Source organism: Denticeps clupeoides, chromosome 13, assembly GCF_900700375.1.
Source record: "Denticeps clupeoides chromosome 13, fDenClu1.1, whole genome shotgun sequence".
Taxonomy (NCBI): domain Eukaryota; kingdom Metazoa; phylum Chordata; class Actinopteri; order Clupeiformes; family Denticipitidae; genus Denticeps; species Denticeps clupeoides.
In genome coordinates this window covers 19238659-19261161 of record NC_041719.1, presented here as the reverse complement: position 1 = coordinate 19261161, position 22503 = coordinate 19238659, and the positions used below count along the sequence as shown (strand labels likewise).

Below are 22503 nucleotides of genomic sequence, written 5' to 3'. Positions count from 1 at the left end.
GTAATGGGAAATGATATCATCCGACTGGTCCTCAAACATCAACGAAGAATGTTGGGGTGAATGTAGGAGTTTTCAGCTGATAAGGTAGCTTGTGGATCTTGTGCAGGCCCTGAGCAGTGTGAGGTTTTCTGGTGAAGGCCGCCTTTTTTATTTCTTTCCTGCAGTCACTCACCTGTCTTCAACCTGTCCACGGTCTGGCTTCTTTTCGTGTTTGTCTGTGTGAAGGTTCACAGACGGTTGTTCCTCACTTTCTCTCCAACTGCTCTGGAAGCTTCACATGACAACGCAGTTCCAGAGTGTCTTCCAGTGCAGACTGACATGATCTTCCAACAATATAACCTAACAAACAAGAATAACAGAGGCCATTCCAGCAGAGACCCTTTAGTTGCACATTCAGTTTGTAAAAACTGATTTAATTTAAATACATTTTGTGATATAGTGCCTCCTTGTGGCTGATATAAACCAAAACTTTGTTCATCTGACAGACTAATCGCTGGTTAGACATTGAGGCGGGGAAGATACAGAAAGGCAAACCGTGAAAACACAAGAACTGTCTCACCTTATTTGGCACCCGTGATATTCAAGAGATCATGGATTATGCCTTTCTTCACACCAATCAGTTTGAAAATGTACTATTTAATTCATAACCATACTTCATTTACATTGTGTTTATTTCCAAAGGTATCAATAATTGTAGCATCAAGTCTCTTGATAAGTCATATTCATTGTTGCAACATAAAGTAAAAGCAATAATACACCTGAGGTTGTGCTAGGTATACTAGTACATTTATTTATATTTACATTGAATTACACCTTTTACATTACAATTTTATAGTGACAAAAAAAAAAAAAAAAAAAAAAAGGCAAAGAACTCCCACTGGATTCAAATTCAAAGCAGGTCTCAGAAGTTTAGGCCTAATTTCAGCTTTTTACTTGCGTGAGACAGTGAGATGAGTTTACCAGCTCACTTTAAACATCTATCCCACACCATTTAAATGGATTCCGCTGCAATTTAGTCAGATCAATTCTAATGGCATCCCTTCTCCCATTTAATATTGGATATATATGAAACCAAGAATCACTGAGTTTCAAATGATCCCTGAAAAACTATATAATCATATCACAAAAAATAAAATATATAGAAAACATTTCAATAAATAACACATTATATACACAACTTTAAAAAAAAAATTATAAATACAAATATACCAGTCTTTGAAAAAAAACATGTATTTACTGGCAGAGTAAATTATGTATGTAGAATATATATATTTATGTTAGAAGGTTTCACAGAAACTACACTCAAATGGTGGAGCATATAGAGTGGGGGTTAATGTAGACCAGCCACACTCACAACTGCGCGTTTTACACTTCATCCGTGGCGACACACTTCTTCTGGTTCTGTCGCCTGCGTCGCCTGCAGCACACCACGGTCACCGTCACTCCTGCCAGCGCAGATATCAGCAGCAGGCCAATAAGACCCCCAATCACGTTCAGGTCATACTCTGAGAAAGACAAGACTTTCCATGTTCCCAGCAGGACACGAGTCCGCAGAGATTTATACAACGCTATTCAAAAACAGTTAAAGGGGACATTCTTGTGAAACTGTGTAAACATTCCCTGCTGCATTCCAAGTAGTTCAGCTGCTGCCATGTGAGGAATGCAGTGCTGCACTGTACAATAAGAAAAAAAACTAACCATGCCTATAAACATGAGCTGACAGAAACGACACCGTTCACACTCACCTGCCAATGGGGACCGGTCCGAGCGTGGGGAACATCGGAGGTGTGACCATGTCCCCAGCTGCCTGTCGGCTCTGCGGGAGGGAATGAATGCGGCAACGCTGAAACAATAGCTCCCGCTTTTGTCCAGCGATGCGAGCTCCACCATGCTGCTCTGTGACAGCTTCTTCTTCTGAAACCAGACAGACAAGAGAAGGACAATGAAGATTAAATCAGGAGGATCACCCCAAGGTCAAAGCAAACCAATCATGGTGTGAAAGTAGCTCTTTGAACCCGAAGGGTTGCTGTTCACCACTTTAGAGTGAGACTGAATGTAAAATGTCCACTTACCTTCCCAGTTTGTCCAGCTTTGTTGTAGAGAACCCGGTACTTCAGATCCTGTCTGAAGATCTGTCGGATGTTGAGAAAGATCCCATCTCTCTTGATTGCCGTAAGTGGGTCCTTAATATGAAGGGTCACCTTGGTGTTGTCATTGCTTAAGCTGATACTGAAGTTTGGTCGTCCTATTTGTGCTACAACAGAGGAGAAGAGGTTACTGCACTTCGACAACAGCGCGTTAAAAAGCGCTTGAGTGGGGAACAGAAGCCAGCAAGGCCGGGTACACACTGTCTCTGTACGGGCAGAACCTGGCGGAGGAGGAGTACGGAAGCTCCTCCAGGCCGGCGTGGACGTGTGGCAGTGGCTCTGACAGCACTACAGCGGTGTAGGTGGCCTTCAGGTCCTTCAGCTGGTCGGTCAGGTCGCACTCGGTCTCCATGCTTTGAATGCAGGAAGGGCTCCTCTGTCGGTCCATGCCGTCACTGTTGAAGACCCCGGGTTAGACTCAACGCTGAGCTGAGCTGGAAGGCACAGGGAAAATATGTGGATGGAGCATGGAAACAAGACGAAAGGAAATACTGACCTTGAAAATTCCACTGTGTAGGAATAATTTTTGGGTGGTGGGCTCCACATTAACATGGTCTTGAAATTGGAAGATGACCAGGTTATATTTTCTGCAGTAGGCAAAAAATCTTGTCCTGTTGAGGAAAAAAAAAAGACACCAATAGGCCACTGTGGAAAACCTAATAAAAGCGTCAGATCTGTACTCTTTTAAACCACCTAGCATGTCGAGTCAGGAAAAAATATGTCGACTGAATAAAAGTGTGTTCATTGTACCTAAACTCTGAGTAGCCAACGCGACCAGGGCGAAGTTCACCAAAGTCGCCGCGTCCATCGTGCGTCTGATAAAAATCTACAGTTCGATTGGGCGAAAATAACGGCAGAGCGAGCCTGTTACTTACACCGAAAGCACAGGGAAAAAATCCCACCGAGCCCCGTGGGCGTCACAGCTCCCCACCAGACGACGCTCTTCCCACCAGGCGACGGGCGCTGACCATATATGGTCTTCCGGAGCCCAGTGGGCGTCGCAGTTCCAGCCCCCTTCCCACCAGACGTCGCGCGCTGACCATTTATGGTCTTCCGGGGCCCGAAACACGTGCTTCTCCAGCCGGTCCAGAGTTGTGTTCTGTGTGCACGTTCTGGTACCACGAGGATTACCACACATCAAAGTAACAGCAACTAATTCCTGATTGATGCCTATAGTCAATTATACCACTTAAGACATCTGAAGTAAGTATGCGTTACGTTGGTGTTTTTTTTTGTCTTTAATTCTTACACAGACTCGCTTTTGCTCAGTGGCACCTCAGTGGCATCTTGGCGGATCGGGATTCGAACCGGCAACCTTCTAATTACGGGGCCGCTTACTTAAACACTAGCCCTCTGCTAGGGTTTTGCGTTTTGAACCAGCCACCATATATGAAATCATGTAGAACCATCACTGCTGACACGGGTCATATCTTTAATATTTACTCTCACCGTTGGACCGTTGAGTTTTCATGCCTGGTTTTCCTGGTTTTCATACTCTCCCCATGTTGGTGGGAGATTCCTCTGGTTTCCTCCCACATTCCAAAGGCATGGCAACTTGGCAAATTGTCTGTAGGTGTGAGTGAATGGTGTGTGTCTTTGTGCGTGTGTCTGTCCTGAGATTAGCTCCAGCAGCCACAACCCTCAGTAAAAGGACTAAAGCGCTTGTGGAAAGTGATTATCAATATTATGCAGCAAAAAAAAAAAGAATCAGAATCAGAAGAACTTTAATAATCCCAGAGGAAATTGTTTTGTGTGGGTTTCCAAGGATAGACACACAAATACAATTTTACAAGCAAAGTAAGGGCCTATACTGGTAGGATAAGCTACTCATTAAGACGACTCTGTAAACCCCCTTGCTGTTCAGGAACCAACATCACCATCCCACATTTACACATCCCTCATAAATTATTTCCTAATTCCTCACCGTTTACTTCACTGAATAACATTGACCCATTTTAACATTTCATTTGATATTATAATCGGTGTATTCCACAATAAACTAAATTCAGTTCACGAAGAACATCAACAATATTCTATGATGTCTATATACTTTCTTTACTTTTTTAAATTATGTGCAGTGTGTGTGCATGTATGTAAGTGTTAGATTCGTCTGAAGTACCTTTTGAATATGTGGGTTTTCAACTGCATCTTAAAGGTGGTGGTGGTCTCGGCTAGTCGAATGGAGCAGGACAAGTTGTTCCACCAGCCAGGGACAACAAAGGAGAACAGAGTCAACTGGGATTGGAGACCCCATGAAGAGGGAATTTTTAGTCTCATTTCGTTTGCCGATCTGAGAGGGCGTGCAGGACTGTAGCTAACTAATAGCGTGCTGATATATGAGGGTGCACTTCCATTTACAGCCCTATAGGCAAGCATCAAGGTTTTGAACTCAATGCGAGCAGCTACTGGGAGCCAGTGGAGAGAGGTGAGAAGAGGCGTGACATGGGTGTGTTTCGGCTGACTGAAGATGAGGCGAGCTGCCACATTTTGGACCATCTGGAGGGGTTTTATGGTGACTGCAGAGGCTCCAGCCAGGAGAGGGTTACAATAGTCAAGTTTCGAGATGACCATTGCCTGGACGAGGAGCTGCGTAGCCTGTTGTGAAAGAAAAGGCCGAATCTTGCAAATGTTGTAGAGAGTGAACCTGCAGGATCTGGAGATCGCAGCTACATGATGGTTCATGTACAGTTTGTTGTCAATCCAAACTCAGTGCATTTGCTGATGTAGCTGTTGACTGATGTCATGTACTCCTCGTTGGTGTTTGTGTTGTCGCCGTTAGTTGCGGCATCCCTGAACAAGTTCCAGTCAGTGCGCTCAGAGTAGAAATGGCTCCTGCTGGCCAGGTTCTGACCTGCATCAGAGCCGTCGTCCACATATTGAGCTGACTTCAGATTCATTGATTGTTGTTACCAGAGATTTGTCAGCTAGGGTCATTCTGCAGATAGCTCTGTACAGCGCACAGAGTGCCTCCTTAGCATGGGTGGAATGTCCATGCATAAATAAAAAGGTCTGCATCTCAGTCACAAACTCCACCAGCGATGAGCAGTAGACAACAGTAACAAGAGTTACTTTACTTTACTTTATTTTGCAGACGCTTTTGTCCAAAGCGACTTACAGGAGGAAGACACCAGCAATTCTCGTTCGATTTCTATAGATTTGTCTGGTAAAAACAAAAGCCATCACCACCAGTCTAACCACATGGCTGTAAACGATTAGCCTCAATGGACACTGAATTTGTTTGTGAAGCTACGTTGGTGAAGGTAACTCCAGGAGGCCATGGAAGATTCCATGAGCAAGTACTACAGTGTGAAGCCCCTCCACGCTGACCGATGGTGGCTTGTATGCTGTGATGGTGGAGGATGATGAGGTGCTGAGGGTGCGGCTGGATGAGCTTCTAAGGTAAAAAGTCAAGGTGGGTCCAGTGATGCTGTAACTAGTCATCTGGTTTACCTCCACACATCTACATTAGTTTCGGCAGAAGTGAACTTCACAAACTCCACTTGATGTGTTTAGGTTTATTATCATGGCTTCTCTGAGGCTGTGGACAAAGACAAATTAATGGAGCTGGATGAGCAGTTCCTTAGTCTGCCTTTCCAGGCATCTACCTGCAAGCTGACAGGTAACATCCACCAGAGAAACTCCTGTTAACCTCCTGATGGCTATAGACTAGCACCCATTGAAATGTGAATCTCCTTATGCTCCAGCACTGAGTCCGTTCTGTGTGGATCTGGAGGTGCTCCGTGTGCTGGAGAGCAAGGCCTGCGGATGCATTTTCCTGGCTGAAATCGTTGATCGAGATGTGCCGCTGGTGGTTCTGTATGACACATCCCAGGATGAGGACATCAACATCAACTCTGCCTGCCTCAAGTCCATGCAGGATATGTCCATGGCAAATCCACTGCAGGTAACTCTTGCAGCGATGCTAAACCTGCATTTAGTTTGAAGTAGTCAAAGGTTCTAGACGTTTTGTGTCTAGCTTTTGCTGCGCCTTTTCTGTTGTGACCGTCCGGTAACAGGTACACATGATGTCACTGCTTGTGATATGATAGTCCTTGAATATTGGCTTTTGAAGTGTATTGTTTGCCTGTCACCAAGTTTGTGTATGCAGGTGAACAGAACTTACCTGAATGTGTCTGTGACTAACATCTTCTCTGATGGTGCCATTTTCTGCCAGCTGCCATCACTTGGCCGTGCCAAATTCAGAGACTTAATGGAGAAAATGGAACTCCATATGAGGTCACAGATAAAAAGTCGAGTTGTTACTTTGCTGTATAAGATACAACTTTCGGTTTAACCCTTCCATATTATTACACGTTTAACTAAAAATTATGGTTTGTAAACCATAATTTTTAGTTAAACGTGTAATAATATGGAAGGGTTAAACCGAAAGTTGTCCTTCAAAGATAATGTATCCTATTCACTGCTTTTTACTTGTTAATTGTCACTTTAATAGTCTGGGGTGTTAAATCTGTCTGTTAAATAATTCAGCCCGGAGCTGCTGGTGGCCAAGCCTTTCTGTGGGAAGATATGTTTGGCGCATCACAAAGGAAAATGGTCCCGAGTTGAGGTAAGTAACCCCTTCCCCCCAAATATCGTATTTTAGTCTTGCTCCTGTGCATTTAGTTACAATCGGAGGGGAGAGATATTGTTTCCTTTTTCAATACATGCAGGAAGCATATTGGAGAATTTTTCAAATTGATGTAATGTCATTTATTAATGTGTATATATTACAGGTTTTCCGCCTGTGTTAAATTGGATTTTCTAAAACTAAGGAATTAAATATCATTAAAAATGTCTAGTAAGGTTCAAGGTCTTAAAAATGCCGCAGAACCTGTAAATTTATTTTCTGGTAACCTTTAAATAATTTGCCGGATTCATAATTGCGTTTGTGTATGAGATTGGAATTAGCGGAACAGCCTAGATGGCTCTAGATGGCTAAATTCTGCACTCGCTGGCTGACATGTTCTCCTAATATTAAAAGAAGATCTTTTATTATTTAGTCTTTCTACACATTGAGCTTCCACCAGAGAGGTCAAACAAAGTTGTATTGATGAAAAAGGTGCAGGTGTATTTACAGTGCGGAAAGTGCTCCAGAAACTCAGGAAAAAAAACGGTGTGTGTGTGTGTATGACACCCCTGTAGGTACATCTGTCATGCAGCATGATGTTGACGTTGGTGGTCATGCTCCCATCAGGCAGCTGAATCCAGCTAAGCGAGAGGTGATTAGGTCTGAGGTAGCCTGCTTGTTGGAGAACAATCTGGTTGTGCAGAGTAGTCCATGCCTACTGGTCCGTGAGCATGATGGGACGTTTGAATTGAAAACTGTGTAGACAAGGTTTGTTTAGCTCGAGTTGTCATGAAATTGGACCTTCTGCAGGTTACTGGCAGGTTCAGTTGACTTCTCGTGCTGCTGAGATCTCCGCCTTTGTTATGCATGATAACTGTCTGCAGTGCTCTGTGATGCCATTTGGGTTACGACAACAACAAAAACAACAACATTTATTTCTTATATAGCCCAATATCACATACAGTATGTCTCAATGGGCTTTGACAAGCCCTACAGTTGACACCCCCACACTTGACCCTTCTGCACACAAGGAAAAAATCCACAGAAAATAAACTCTAGGAGAGAGAAAAAAAAGAAAGGAAGAAACCTTGGGAAGGAGTGATACAGAGAGGGACCCCCTTCCAGGGTAGAGTGAGCCTGCAAATGGTGTCAGTGCAGGGTTGGTGATGATTTGTACAATATAATAATAAGTCCTACAGTTGTAGGGTTGGAGAAGTCCAGAATGTAGTCCAGTGTCATGGTCTAGATTACGTGTCCATAATGATGCTACTGGTCCACTGTGGTGACCCTCTGGTTCGTTTCATGCTGTGTCCTTGTTTAGCAGTTGTCAGGAACCAGGATGTATTTGCTGGTCTTTTCACTGGGATCTGCCAGTGGTCTGTGCGCTTGATTCCGTGTCTCGGAGAAAACAAACAGAAGCAGCGGCAGACGGTTGCACTGTACGACCGATACTGAAATATGTGGTTATAGTGGTATATTGGTGCTACAGTGGCCCGGTACCCTAACTAGGACAGCCTAACTAGGGGGAATTTAACTTTGTCTGTGTCTAACAGGGGGACTCTGTGATAAACTGGACTTTATAATTGACACTGTGTCAAAGTGAAGTGAAATGAGTGTCTCAGACTTTAACAAAAAGCCAGAGAAAACAGATAGGTTTTGAGATTGGATTTAAACACTGAGACTGTGTCTGAGTCCCAGACACTGACAGGCAAGCCGTTCCACAACTGTGGTGCTCTATAGGAGAAGGATCTGCTCCCAGCTGTGACCTTCTGCACCTTTGGTACCAGTAGTGACCCTGCACCCATTGATCGAAGGGGGCGTGGCGGTTCATAAAGAACTAAAAGCTCACTCAGGTATTGTGGGGCAAGACCATTTAGAGCTTTATAGGTCAAAAGTAGGATTTTGTAGTCAATCCTAAATTTGATGGGTGCAGTGATTGTAAGACTGGGGTGATGTGGTCAAATTTCCTAGTTCTAGTTAGAACTCTGGCTGCAGCATTCTGTACTAGCTGGAGTTTACTCATGCACCTACTAGAGCATCCAGACAGTAATGCATTGCAGTAATCTAACCTTAATGTAATAAATGCATGGACCAACTTTTCTGCATCATGCATTGAAATGATATTTCTTATTTTCGTATTTCGTATTTTCGTATTTCTAAGGTGAAAGAATGCTATCCTAGTGACATTATCTACATGCGAATTGAATGAGAGACCTGCATCAATGATGACACCTAGATCCTTTACTTCAATACTCGGTGAGATAGAAAGGCTATCCAGGGTTATTGTGTAGTCAGCCAGCTTATGCCTGGCTGCTTGAGGCCCAAGTACAAGTGCTTCTGTCTTGTCAGGGTTTAACAGGAGAAAGTTGGTGAGCATCCACTGTCTAATGTCCTTCAGACAATTCTCTATATTGTTCAGCTGCTGCCTCTGCCTCAGCTGTGTGTCATCAGCGTAGCAATGAAAGCAAATACCATGTTTGCGAACTTGGTACATGGCCGGTGCTAAGCGACGAGTTAACAATTTTGAGGATAGAATTTATAATATCGGGTGCTATTTGCTAAAGGAACCTTGTTGGAATCGGATCCAAAGCGCAAGTACATTAATTTGACAACGAGATGAATTCATGCTCTTTAATAAGGTTGAAGCGTTCTAGTCCGTGGTCAGCTATTTGAATATTATGTTCCATAGAAATATCGGCGGAGCTATTTGTTGTGCTTTTAATCTTATCTCTATTCACGACTATTTTAGTATTAAAGAAATTCATAAAATCATCGCTACTATGATTATATTAAGTGGTCGTATCCGTTTCTGTCTTATTCCTGGTTAGTTTGGCTATAGTTTTAAACAGGAATCCGGGATTATTTTTGTTTTTGTCTATTAACGAGGACAGATACGTTGATCGAGCCGCGCTAAGAGCCTTCTTATAGTTAAGTACGCTCTCCTTCCAAGCTATTCGGAATACAGTTAATTTACTTCGACGACATTTCCGTTCTAATTTCCGGGTGGTCTTCTTAAGCGAGCGCGTGTGGTCATTATACCAAGGAATTAAGTTTTTATCTCTTACTATCTTCCTTTTGAGGGGAGCGACTATATCTAACGTACTACGCACTGTTAATTCTAGACATTTGGTCACTTGGTCAAGTTCAGCGGGGTCTGACGGTGAGTTCATCAGCGTTGATAAATCTGGTAAGGTATTAATAAACCTCTGTGCCGTACTTGATGTAATTGTACGTTTGTCTATATAACGAGGGGGGTTGAGTTTATTGTGTCTGAGACATTTTAAAAGCGATCAGGAAATGATCTGAGATCATTTCGGATTGCGGAAGAGTAACTATATCTTCTATATTTAATCCGAAGGTCAGTACGAGATCGAGCGTGTGACCACCTTCATGAGTAGGTCCTGTTATATGTTGGTTAACTCTAACTGAGTCTAATAAAGACAGGAATGCTGTTCTTAGTGAGTCTTCTAATTTATCACAGTGGATGTTAAAGTCACCGACAATTAGGGCTTTATCCACAGATACAACTAAATTGGAGACAAAATCTGTAAATTCACTAAGAAACTCAGAATAAGGTCCAGGGGGTCTATTAATAATAATCAATGGAATGAATTTAGGATTTTTATTTTGTGAGACTACATGAGTTATATTGGTATGTAGAATCTCAAAAGAGTTAAATCCTTGTCCGGGTTTATGAGTAATACCGAGGTTATCCTTATAAATTACTGCGATGCCACCTCCTCTTCCAGTTAAGCGAGGTTGGTGTACATAGCTGTATCCAGGAGGATTAGACTCGTTTAATGCTACAAATTTGTTTTGTTTTAACCAAGTTTCGGTCAGGCACAGTACATCGAACCCCTGATCTGTAATAATTTCATTCACAATGAGTGTTTTAGGTGTAAGAGATCTAACATTTAATAATCCTATTCTTATATCGGAGGTGCTGGTGGTATGTTCAGAAGGAATGATAGTAACGGGTAGTTAGTTGCTGAAACAGACACCCCGTCCAGCCCGTGGAAGAGACACATTGTCAGCATATTTATGAGTTTTATTATTAATGTTTCTTGTAGAATCTCTTGTTTTAACTATATCTCTTGTTTCTAACTATAGAGTCGCCAATGACCATAGCCGGTCGTTTGTAGGACCCAGCAGATGCCTTGCTGAGGGGGCAGAAGCGGTTCTGAACGCGGACCAGGTGGTGGGGGAGCTTGGCGGGTTTTACGCTGAGCCGTCACCCAACTGCCCTGCTGTCCGGAGGGCGCTACTGGTACCAGCGCCGGGGTAGAGACACTCACCGGCTGACTGGGCTGGTGCGTGTCCGGAACTAGAAAAGAGTCAATTAAGACTTCTGTTTCCCTAATTAAATATACATTTTGGATGCGCTCCTCTAGCTCGGCTATTTTCTCCGTCATTTCAACTTCTCCTACACTTCCCACAGGTGAAATCCTCACTCACGGAGTTCGTCAAGCTGTACATTTCACATACTGCACATGGGATTAGCAAGGGAGCCATAACTTAGGTTTTGGTTAATTTGTGTGATTAATTTAGAGGTAATTCAGGGAGTCCTTGGACGTAATACCAGCTCGCACCAAACACACCAAACAGTGCAGCACCGGAAACTGCGCAATGCACCTGCTACTTTTTAGTGCTTAATATGTAAAATGCTTGCTGGAGTTCCTCTGTGAGGCTATCAAGATGATATCATCCATCCAGTGGGTCAAGTTCAGGCCGTCATGAATTTTCCCTTTTTTTATGGATTTCTGGATTCTCTCTGGGTTTTTGTCCGAACTTCTCAGACGTGGTCTGCCGTTAAAAGTTGGCAGTGCAACTTTTGGTCTCAGTACTGGGAGGAAATACAAGACAGACACCCGGTTCACAGTAGCAGTCTTCCCTGCGCTCTTTCGTGGCCTGACTGCTTTGTATGTCTTTGGGTCGAGGCTTAATTGTATTCTTTTTTTTTTTTTTACTGAAATAAACTGTAAAATCCCCTCCTCTTTAACAGCCACATTTAAACACAATAACCAGTCAGTATGTAACAGTGGAAGATCAATTTATTGCAGAATTTCAATTAAACCAAACAAACACACATCCTGATAATTATTTTACAGTTTTATTTGACAAAATATTTGTCAAATAGGGAATCTATGGGCATTCAAAAAAAAAATCTCAAACCAAAATTAACATTTTTATGTGTTTATATATAAATGTGTTTAGATAATAAATAGTTAAATTAAACATGTAATATGGGTCAACTATAATTTCCTAATATAAGTTCACAAGTTTATGTAACAGCAATTTAGTTCAAATAATTTAATTCAAATTCAAAATGGAACTATGTACAGTTTTAATAAGATTAATTGAATATACAGCAAAAATATAAAGTATAAAAAAAGGGCATTTCAACACCACGAAATAAAAATAAAAAAACAATGAGAACGCTTTACATAAATTTACAACACTTTAGACAATGCAAACAGGACAGAACAATTCTTTGACCACTGCAGGAGAGTTGGCTCTCAGTCCCAAACTCTCTCTCCTCCTCCTCCTCCTGGTCCTCGGGAATGACTGTCTGCCTGGTTTTCCTAGAAAGGATGGCAGAAAACGAATTACTATGAACACTATTAATTCCTACTAAACAGGTTTTGGATGTTCTCTTGTTATCTTCCACATATTTTCTGTGATCAAGACATACGACACACTGGACCATATGAGAGAACATTTTGCTTTAGGTATAAATTTGTTAACAATGTTCAAATTATTCACCCCACACCCACAGAACCTTCTTCTGTCAATTCTACTACCACAGCATTATGGCAGAACAAGAGGACGGGACAGAGGACCTGTTCAAAAGAATAAAAGCAGGTCTGGACCATTTTAGTCAGCAGACCAAATGAAACCCCATGTTCTAATGAGTGTCTCTCAGTCCCAATCTGCCTCTCCTCCTCCATCTTATCCAGCAGCGCCACCATGAGGCTACAGGATTACTGAATGTGTGTAAGAGTTGAAGGTTTATCCCTTGCTGAATTAATTTTTCCGTCACCCATAAAATGGACTCACCAGTGATGGTTACTGCTCCTGGATTACATTTTCTGGCCCATATCGGTATTGGGACGCTGCTCTTCTGCCATTTCTATAGCAGTGATGCGCAGTGACCAGATGTGACGAACCTCCTAGCCATCCAATACAATCACAAACATATATATATGAGGTCTGGAAAAGAGACCAACCCACTCAGTAGTTCCTTCCTCTCAGGAGGACTCACCAGTGGAGAACACCAGAGAGCTCGCTTCTTCTGTGTATGTCGCTGATGCTGACTGCTGCTCCCAAGTCACCTGTAGAAAGAAATGAGAGAACATTACACTCAAATTAAATGGAGTTGGAGGACCAGGGCAATACTCACCAATTTCCACTTCACCCTGCCTGGTAACCACGATGTTGTCGCTGTTGATCACCTTCATTTGGTGGAAATAAGGTAGTGGGCCACGGATGAGAGCAGAAAAGGGGGAGAAGTGGAAAGTGGCAAAGAAACTCAGCCGTCTGTCGAGAGGTTGAACCGGATGTGTTTGGCTTTGGGGGACTTTTCCCCCCAGTTAACCTGCTCTACAACACTATTACTATTATCTACTAAAACTACAGGATACGATAGGATTACTACTACTAATACTATTTTAATTACAATTTCCACGTGTTTGGCTTGTTTTATTCTAGGCCTGGTCACGTCGCATCTCTCATGTTAATATATGTAGTTGTTGCCGACCGTCGCGTGTAAATTCCGGAACTAATAAATTGAACTAAAAGAAGTGGAGCGTTTAAACGCTGCGTGGCGCTGTTCTCGGGCCCAGACGCGCCTTTACCGGCCCGCGTACCATCTCCACTTCATCCATGGCGCACCGCCGCGTTCCCTCCACCGGACCCTCCCTGCTCTTCACTGCCTTCACCGGCCCTCTCACCATCTCCACTTCATCCATGGCGCACCGCCGAGTTCCCTCCACCGGACCCTCCCTGCTCTTCACCGGCCCTCTCACCATCTCCACTTCATCCATGGTGCACCGCCGAGTTCCCTCCACCGGACCCTCCCTGCTCTTCACTGCCTTCACCGGCCCTCTCACCATCTCCACTTCATCCATGGCGCACCGCCGAGTTCCCTCCACCGGACCCTCCCTGCTCTTCACCGGCCCTCTCACCATCTCCACTTCATCCATGGTGCACCGCCGAGTTCCCTCCACCGGACCCTCCCTGCTCTTCACTGCCTTCACCGGCCCTCTCACCATCTCCACTTCATCCATGGTGCACCGCCGAGTTCCCTCCACCGGACCCTCCCTGCTCTTCACTGCCTTCACCGGCCCTCTCACCATCTCCACTTCATCCATGGCGCACCGCCGCGTTCCCTCCACCGGACCCTCCCTGCTCTTCACCGGCCCTCTCACCATCTCCACTTCATCCATGGTGCACCGCCGAGTTCCCTCCACCGGACCCTCCCTGCTCTTCACCGGCCCTCTCACCATCTCCACTTCATCCATGGCGCACCGCCGAGTTCCCTCCGCCGGACGCTCCCTGCTCTTCACCGCCTTCTCCTGCCTGCGGATCCGGAGGCTGCACTCGTCCAGCGTGTCCTGCAGCCTGAAGCGCAGCTGGAACGAGGTCCTCCTCCTCCTCGGCCCCACGACCTCCTCCACCTCCCGGAGGTAGCGCTCCACCCGAGACCTTTCCAGGGCGTGGCAGACGCGCGGCAGGAGGCCGCACAGGCACTCCAGGCTGTCCTCCGTGGGGTCCTGGAGAAGTTTCTGGATGCCGCTGTGGACGATGGTCTCCGCCACCAGGTTCACCTGGAAGAGCTCCGCGATGAACCTGACGACGCCCAGTTGGCGCTGCGGGGCTCGGCCTGCTTGTCCCGGCTCCCCGCGGAACTCCCTCCACACGCGGCTCAGCAGGACGCCGGCGAAGGTCGCGGAGGTTCCAGCTGGGCGTAGAGGCCGGAGAACTCGGGCTCCGTGACGGCCTTGTGGAGCACGGCGTCGACCACCAGCAGCAGCCGCTCCTTGGTGGTGATGTTGAGCGCCGCCACCTTCTCCAGCTGCTGGTGGAAGTTGCGCTCGGTGATCTTGTTCAGCGCCGTGCGGAGGTGGAGCAGCAGCGGCCGCGTTCCACTCACAAGGCCGCGCGTCGTGGTAGTAGCCTAGTGGGTAAGACACTCGCCTGTGAACCAGAAGACCCGGGTTCAAATCCCGCTTACTACCATTGTGTCCCTGAGCAAGACACTTAACCTTAAGTTGCTCCAGGGGAACTGTCCCTGTAACTACTGATTGTAAGTCGCTCTGGATAAGGGCGTCTGATAAATGCTGTAAATGTAAATGCGTCGCCATTATCCTTCTCGGCCTCCAGGCCTCTTAAGCCCGGTGGAGACCGAATTTCCACATCCTCAGTCCACTTTTTTTCGTAATTGTTAAATTAGAATTTGTGCCTTTGCGCCCCCTGCTGACACAGTTTTGTCATGACTAGTTTAATAAAATCAGGCGCTGAGGTTATGACATATACACACACACATATGTATATACACATACATACACACACGCTCACACACAGTACAGGCCAAAAGTTTGGACACACCTTTCTTTATTTTCAAACTATGAATGAGTTATGTACTTAATAAAGTAAAGTAAAGTTTTATATTCTAGTTTCTTCAAAATAGCCACCCTTTGCTCTGATTACTGCTTTGCACACTCTTGGCATTCTCTCGATGAGCTTCAAGAGGTCGTCACCTGAAATGGTTTTCCAACAGTCTTGAAGGACTTCCCAGAGGTGTTTAGCACTTGTTGGCCCCTGGTTTTACAGCTGAGACCAGATCAGGAGGCCATGCCAGCGAAAAACGCCCGGACAGGCCCATCAAAATTTCCTCTGGAATGTTGGTTTCTAGTATATAATTTAATCTTGTCTTTATTCCAGAAATATATTTAATTTTACCTGACAAGAAAGATGACAGTAGAATGAATCCTAATAAATATATCAATCATGGTAAATGCCTCTGCGCTTCCTGCCCCCGTCAGATCAGCAACCTGATCTAAATTCCTAAATCATTGTAAATATTTACTCAAATGCTGCACAGACACACACGCAGATAAACAAACTTTGAGCAAGCAAACAGCAACATTAAAATATGAAAACGCAAGATACTTCGAGATATACCTTAACAAGTAAAACAGACTATAAAATGGAAGAGTGTGGTGGACTGGTGCCCCGCCCTGGGTGAGTCCCCCTAATGGAGAGTGAGTGAGTGAACTGGAGAGAATGGGAGAATGGAGGTTTACTGGGTGACATGTTTTTTCACTGTGTTAAGAACATGTCTATTCTAATTGGAGAGAATGAACAGGAGAATGTAGGAAAAATACTGAGGGAGGGGAAAAACGCCTCCAGGATATCTGGAAATGTTGTTCATTCGGGACTGGGGACTAGAATATCCAACTGGAGATTAAGCACAGGTTCCTTGAAACCAGATAATAAATGGTTTAATAATTCCTGTATATCACAGAGAAAATGTTTGACTGGGTCAAATGTTTGAAATGCATGATGGAAATAATAAATCCAGAAAAAAATTGCCACGTAGTGATGGTGCTTATTAAAACAAAAAGAAGAAGGAAGAATATGAAGTTATGGGCACCCTTAAAATATAACCACTCATTGAAAAAAAAAGATAAATGAAATGTATTCTCCCCCAGGAAGAGTAGAAATGAACCGTTTTGTGAATTAACTGTAAAGATTAGGAATATATAATGTTATTATCTAAACATTATTTAAACAAATAATTATGTAGTGTGGGTGTACATAGGGTGTTCTTTCAATGTCTTCGCTTCTTGTGATCCAAGAAATGTGGTGACGTATCTGGAAGAAGGGAGAACGTCTGATCCAGTAATGAACATATTATATATAACATCAAATATAACATCAATGATGGCACTGGTCCACTGGTTGATATCAAGAGCTTTTTGCTAGCGTTTGGATCACGACTGCCATAGGTGACTGCAACCAACAGTGTAGGAAACTACACCATCTGCTGAACTAACCTTAAAAGTATGGAGAATACTACTTCATTCATAAAGTATTCATAGGGCAGTTGTGCTCTTTTAGGTTGCATGCTGCTATAGCTTTAAGGGTTACATTACAGGGTTGAGCGTCTTGATCTGGAATGTCAGTGTTGCTGGCATGTAATGGCTTTTGGTGGATCATAACCAGGTTGTAAGTACAGATTCAAAATGCAGAAAGAAGAAACAAGCACAAGAGACAATGTCATAGTCTTTTTTTCTCCCTTAGTAATAAAATCATCACTAAAACACATTTGGTCTGTGACTAACATTTTATATTTGTTTGGCGATCTGAAAAAAAGTCAGAAATCAGAGGGGAGGCAAACACTTTTTACACCACAGTTGTATTGGACCAGCTATGAGGTGTGATGTTAAATAGCAGGAACTGGAAAGTGAATGAACCAGCAAACACAGCAGCTAATATTAGTTTTATTACATAACTATAAAAACACATTTATTCTGCACAAACTACATAGACATTAAAATTCCTTGTACAATACTAGACACAAATTGCATTTTCTCTAGTCTTATTTACATTATCGTCCTTCAGAAAAAATACCATGCTTCAACAAATGTAGCATAAAAAGACTACGTGGTAATAAGTGAAACCTGGAACAGACATATTAAGCATTTAATTGTTTGGAATCCACATTCCAATTTCGCTGCTGACTCTGGCAGCAGGGTTTTTGTGCTGGTCCTCAATGTGCTCAGTCATCTCCTTGCGGCTGGGAGTATAGTGGCCACATTGCAGGCAGCCGTAGCGTCCCCTGGTGTGTTCCCACAGGATGCGGCTGTGGAAGGACTGCCCTGAGGCACAGAGAAGATAGGAGGAAGAGCAAGTCAGTGTTCATCCGGCACCACAAGACCAGTAACCAATGCAGACCTTCTGAATTCAAAGGCTTATTGTTTCACTTGAAGCTGCAAAAAAAAAAAAAAAAAAAAAAAAAATCACCTGTTTTGTCTGGGTGATTGAAAGTTGTCTGTCTGCAGGTGTTGGATTGTATTAGGATTTTTATTGATAATTTGCAAAGCACCATTTAAACAAGAATTTGCAGTTTCACACACTAGCGCAGTAGGAAGAAGGAAGGAACAAAGCAATTTTGAACTTCTCTTTACAGCACAGTCCAGGGCCACAAATAAGCTACATGATACAATCACATTTTCATTAGCACTGCAATATATTTAGCAATAGTCAATGGCTTGGTAATATTATTATAAGCCATTTTATTAATCATTATTAATTTTTCAAAGACAAAAATAATTATATGAAGTCAATAATTTGAAACAATATAACAATATTTATGTATAAGGTCTGTTGTTAAAAGGCCTATCATCACTGAAAAAGATGGTGGTCACAAAAATCTGTGAGGAATGAATAATAATAATAATGAAAAGACATACCCAATAAAAATAAAATACTTTATGGAAGTATTCTGAATATGTGATATGGTGTTTCTGAACAAGCACACTGACACAGCCTATGACAACACCTCATTCATATCTGACTTATTTTAAAACCACAAAGGCCTGCACAAAAGAGTTTAGATAATTTCACTTCTTAAAATAATGACATAGCACAGTGTAACTTCTCCCCAGTACCATGGTAATGAACCAGTGAATGAAGAAGTGTTGAACTACATTTCCAAAACAATGAATACTGGTGCAACAGCACAGGAGTAAGACCTAATGACATCTAAGGAGGGAAGAGAGAGAGGGAAAAAAACACAACTTCTGTAAGCCTGGTCTTGCAAGCTCTGCCACCCAGCCAGCCAGGTTAGAAACCACTGACAACCTGAGATCACCTACAATAAATTTAGGAGGGAGAGAAAGCAAGATGCAAAAGCTCAAAACATCAGCAAAATGCAGCCAGGATACCAGCAGCAGGTAGCTGGGTTAGTGCATCCCTGTCTTGTTGGGTCTGAGAGGTAAGTGTGTAAAGAAAGCCATATTTAATCCACCAAAGCACATGTGCCTGGTGAAGTGACGGGGACTGAGCAAAGAAGTGCCAAATTCAAATTTCTACCCCAACCCTCTGCTTATGCTGTGTGTGCATGTGGTGTTGGTTGGGTTTCTCTGTGCCTCACCTGGACTTCACCTCTACTTATAGTCTGACTGGCTGGAGAAGAGTTCCTTCTGTGCATTATGGGCCCAGGAGCGTCTGGCAGAACAGTGCAACATGACAAAACAGTTCACTCAAAAAGCAGCCAAAGGGCACTCCTACGTACTCATCAAATTCATATGACACTCCACCTCAGGGCAAGCAAGTCATGTTAGGTGAAGTCCATGGACTATCAAATAAAGGGAAACACAGGAAGTGGCACATGGAAACTTGGAGAAATGGATATTTATTAAAAACAATTCCTGATACTTTTTTAATTTGGCATGAACCAAACGAACAGTCAGGCCCAATCACCTTGGTTTTTCCTCCAGACAGCATTGGAACCATGTGGTCCAGGAAGACTCCCAATGGGAGTGTCTCTGCTGGATCGGAGCTCTGCTGGAGAAGTGACTGGAGGCACAGCTGCTGACAGTTGAGGAGAAGACTGGCTGGCATCAGACAGCGCCCTTCCAAGCCCGGCAGGATCTATAGCTTGGAGGTCAGATGAGTGCTCGTGTGGTATAGAGGAGTCAAGTGATGCTGTGGCTAATGGAAAGGCAAAAGTGGGTTCAGGTTCTGACTCCATCTGCTCCAACGTAGTCTCTGGTGGGGCAATATAAGGCTCTGCAGCATCTGGAACTGGTGTCTGAACTACGCCTCGACCAGCCTTGGTCTTGGCCACTTTGGCGCAAGTCTGGAGGTGTTTCAGGAGAGTGCGGTAAGAACGCAACTTAGCCCGACAGCTCTCACACCTGCAGGAGACAGAGAACATCCAGAAAGAAAGAAATGGGGATTTGGCATTTATTTAGTGCCTCTCTGAGTCACTACATAAAAAACAGGCAATGAGACAATGAAACTGAAAGACCTGGCCAATAGCGTTTGTGGACCAGCAAGTCTTGAGTGACGTATCGAGAGCTATTGTATCAGAAGTCACTATCTGAAAGGCATGTCCTGGTACTAACCCAGATTGCAGCTGTCCAACTCACAGCAATACAGGTCTTGCACCTAGAGACAGGTGTTCAGTTTCTTTGTATTTTACACACAAAAAGTAATAAGCACGTAATATTCATTGAAAGGTGCTATATAGGTGCTGGTTGATTATTCTCTGGGTGTTTTGTTTCAGTCAAGGTGAAAAATTTACATGCTTACATGCTGAGAAGTGCAAAGTGGCAAAAAATATGAGCCTGTTAACACATTAAAATCTTAAAATGTAATATCATGAAATATGATGTACAATGAAAGTGTGACTTTAACTGATTAACAGATGTCACGTAAATTAAGATTTTTACAGAACACCGCTCAATCATGGAATGCAACATGGCTAAAACCAAACTGTAAAATATACATGTATGAAACCTGCATCAAAACACTCACAAGAAGAAATAATTAGGTTTGTAGTGGTGCCTCATGTGATCCATCAACTGTTGCATGCTGGTAAATTGACCATTACACCCTGTTGAAGAACATAAGAACAATTTCCCTGTAAAATAAAAGATGTAAATGTTAGTGTTTTCATGCCACATTGGAATATTCTGACAAAATTTAAAATTTTAAGCCTGACTGAAGAAATGCCAAACCAGGAAGTGACTGTGTAGAGGCCTGGTGGTCTCGGAGGTGACTGCTTAACGACTCTGCATCAGTGAATGTCCTCTTACAACTGAAGAATGTGCAGGGCAAACTAGGACCTATGAAAAATACACAGCTACTGTTTGAGAACCAGAAAAAAATATGAAGGAATGCATATTTATGGGGGAAAGAAAAACCCACACCTTCATGGTGACTGCCAGCTTGTTGTAGTGTAGGATCTTGCTTGTAGTCCATTGTTTCAGTGGAAATTACCTGAACTGGATATGAAAAGATAAACATTTACCATTTCTGTGTCATAGCCACAAAAGTTTCTTTATGTATTACCTAATTTAAACAGTTGACATTGACCTTAACATTGCAATGTAATCATTTACAGGGGGGTCTTATTGATGGAACCGCATATAATGTACAGTACACGCACTGATAATGACCCAGTAGCCATGCAAGAAGCCATTAATATCTAGTGTATGTAATATAAGTTAAAATGTAACATTACTATATAATCAACTAAAAGGATTTAAATAGTCTAAGAACCATTGGATTAATATATTTACATTTACAGAATTTATCAGACGCCCTTATCCAGAGCGACTTACAATCAGTAGTTACAGGGACAGTTTCCCTGTGTCTTGCTCAGGGGGTCTTCTGGTTTATAGGCAAGTGTGTTACCCACTAGGCCACTACCACCCGTATATATTGTGTTCCATTTTTGGTGATGTTTTGCTGTCCAAGATTTTTGGGTTCTGCATGGGTACAAATTCATTAAAATTTATAGCAATTCCTGTGGAATTGGCAAGCAATGTATTGCATGGAAATGAAATTAATGCATTCAGCATCCCCATGATCAGGAAAGAAATCAGACACTTTTTAACAATAGTCTTCTTAAGCAGTATTGCATAGGAAACATAGGCTCACTCTCAAACCATCATAACTAGAACCATCTAATTTAGTATCAAAACCAGAATCTCAGTTTTGTTTTTTACCACCAAGCACACCTAAACAAAGGGCTTGAAAACTTTCAATGCTGTCTAATCATTAAAGATAAAAATGGAAACAGCATAATCAGCACGATACAGCATTATTATTAATGCTTAATTATTAATTATTATTTCTCAGTTAAATCCTTGAGATATTTAATCACTATGGTTAAGAAAGTGCCATGCTAAGTATAGTGAGATTTCATTTACCTTGCCCAGGGAGTGCTTCAGTTTTAGTGACACAAGCAGTGATAAATCAGCTCATAATTGTCCTTTTGAGATTTAAAATATTATGCTAACGCAGCATTGCCTCCTCAAAAATACGACGCACAGCACAGTTGAACATACAGCTAAACACATTTCTTCATCACCACGCTAGCCTACTTCAGATAGACTACGAGAGCAGATAAGGACTATGGTTGCCTAAACGTTGCACAAGAGACATTTTATCAACGCCTAAATGACAGTCAGAATTCTGAACATGACTGCTAATCTGCTCGCTGATTAGCTCGAACAAGCAAGGGGATCCCTGGCTCTTCGCAGACCCACTCAAATATGACACGCAACTTCAAGTAAGTCCCTACTTACAGAGTAGTATAATCTGTAAATAGTACCTGAGACGGGCACGATAATCCTGCAGACGCTAGATTGTACTGGACAATGTCGCATAAAGCAGTCAAAACACGAACGGCACGTACTGGATGGACGCATGCGCGTTTGACGCATGCGCAGATGAACTCAGTCAAGAGGACGGAGGAGGGCCTGGCTGCGGCCACTGTGAGGTGTGGTCACGTGACTGCCACAATAGGTGGAATTGTGGCATATTTGGAACGCAGTTACGTTAGTGATGCTTGTTTTGTATTACAATATATTACAAAAATATTAAATATTTTTAAAATGTTCTAGAATATATGATTAATAGATTAATACTCATTAATAGATTACTAAATAACAGTCGATTTTAACAACAAAGACGGGAACTAAATTGAGTGTTACTGTTGGTGTAGCTGAGAAATATACATGTTGCTAATTTACTTTTTTTACTTTAATT

At 43.0% G+C, this 22503-nt stretch overlaps 2 protein-coding genes and 2 long non-coding RNA genes across 10 annotated transcripts; 1 reads left to right on the top strand and 3 right to left on the bottom strand.

Moving 5' to 3' along the window:
* Window positions 1-877: 877 nt before the first annotated feature.
* Window positions 878-3068, bottom strand: LOC114802402 (tissue factor-like). Of its 3 annotated transcripts, XM_029001279.1 has the most exons (6): window positions 2898-3068; window positions 2644-2758; window positions 2349-2542; window positions 2073-2254; window positions 1746-1914; window positions 878-1505 (listed from the first exon to the last, which is right to left on the bottom strand). In XM_029001279.1, the coding sequence occupies exons 1-6, from the start codon at window positions 2953-2955 to the stop codon at window positions 1366-1368; spliced, it is 858 nt and encodes a 285-aa protein (XP_028857112.1). In that variant the 5' UTR covers window positions 2956-3068; the 3' UTR covers window positions 878-1365. The 3 variants fall into 3 exon arrangements, with proteins under 3 accessions (XP_028857112.1, XP_028857111.1, XP_028857113.1); XM_029001278.1 differs by having other exon boundaries at window positions 1365-1914; XM_029001280.1 differs by lacking the exon at window positions 2898-3068 and having other exon boundaries at window positions 1365-1914; window positions 2349-2581.
* A 146-nt stretch (window positions 3069-3214) lies between these two features.
* LOC114802640 (uncharacterized) lies at window positions 3215-5926 on the top strand. 2 transcript variants are annotated; one of them, XR_003751749.1, is made up of 4 exons: window positions 3215-3350; window positions 5394-5559; window positions 5661-5766; window positions 5852-5926. It is a non-coding gene; the product is annotated as an uncharacterized LOC114802640 (long non-coding RNA). The 2 variants fall into 2 exon arrangements; XR_003751748.1 differs by having other exon boundaries at window positions 5239-5559.
* Window positions 5927-12208: 6282 nt separating this feature from the next.
* LOC114802729 (uncharacterized) lies at window positions 12209-13147 on the bottom strand. The gene is made up of 3 exons (XR_003751772.1): window positions 12977-13147; window positions 12772-12884; window positions 12209-12296 (listed from the first exon to the last, which is right to left on the bottom strand). It is a non-coding gene; the product is annotated as an uncharacterized LOC114802729 (long non-coding RNA).
* A 4056-nt stretch (window positions 13148-17203) lies between these two features.
* znf414 (zinc finger protein 414) lies at window positions 17204-22176 on the bottom strand. Of its 4 annotated transcripts, XM_029001057.1 has the most exons (8): window positions 22067-22153; window positions 21663-21677; window positions 21072-21218; window positions 20658-20732; window positions 20466-20573; window positions 20263-20368; window positions 19204-19640; window positions 17204-17597 (listed from the first exon to the last, which is right to left on the bottom strand). In XM_029001057.1, the coding sequence occupies exons 4-8, from the start codon at window positions 20707-20709 to the stop codon at window positions 17422-17424; spliced, it is 879 nt and encodes a 292-aa protein (XP_028856890.1). In that variant the 5' UTR covers window positions 20710-20732; window positions 21072-21218; window positions 21663-21677; window positions 22067-22153; the 3' UTR covers window positions 17204-17421. The 4 variants fall into 4 exon arrangements, with proteins under 4 accessions (XP_028856890.1, XP_028856889.1, XP_028856888.1 ...); XM_029001056.1 differs by lacking the exon at window positions 21663-21677 and having other exon boundaries at window positions 22067-22176; XM_029001055.1 differs by lacking the exons at window positions 21072-21218; window positions 21663-21677 and adding an exon at window positions 18875-18948 and having other exon boundaries at window positions 22067-22173.
* Between the last annotated feature and the right edge of the window lie 327 nt (window positions 22177-22503).

Coding starts and splice junctions, on each gene's coding strand:
- znf414 (XM_029001054.1), bottom strand. CDS start 22,163: ATGCGTCCATCCAGTACGTGCCGTTCGTGTTTTGACTGCTTTATGCGA. Junction 20,733..22,066: donor GATTATCGTGCCCGTCTCAG/GTACTATTTACA, acceptor TTTCATATCCAG/TTCAGGTAATTTCCACTGAA. Junction 19,641..20,262: donor AAACCTAATTATTTCTTCTT/GTGAGTGTTTTG, acceptor TGTCTCCTGCAG/GTGTGAGAGCTGTCGGGCTA.
- LOC114802402 (XM_029001278.1), bottom strand. CDS start 2,955: ATGGACGCGGCGACTTTGGTGAACTTCGCCCTGGTCGCGTTGGCTACT. Junction 2,759..2,897: donor GTTGGCTACTCAGAGTTTAG/GTACAATGAACA, acceptor TTTCCTCAACAG/GACAAGATTTTTTGCCTACT. Junction 2,543..2,643: donor TACACAGTGGAATTTTCAAG/GTCAGTATTTCC, acceptor GGTCTTCAACAG/TGACGGCATGGACCGACAGA.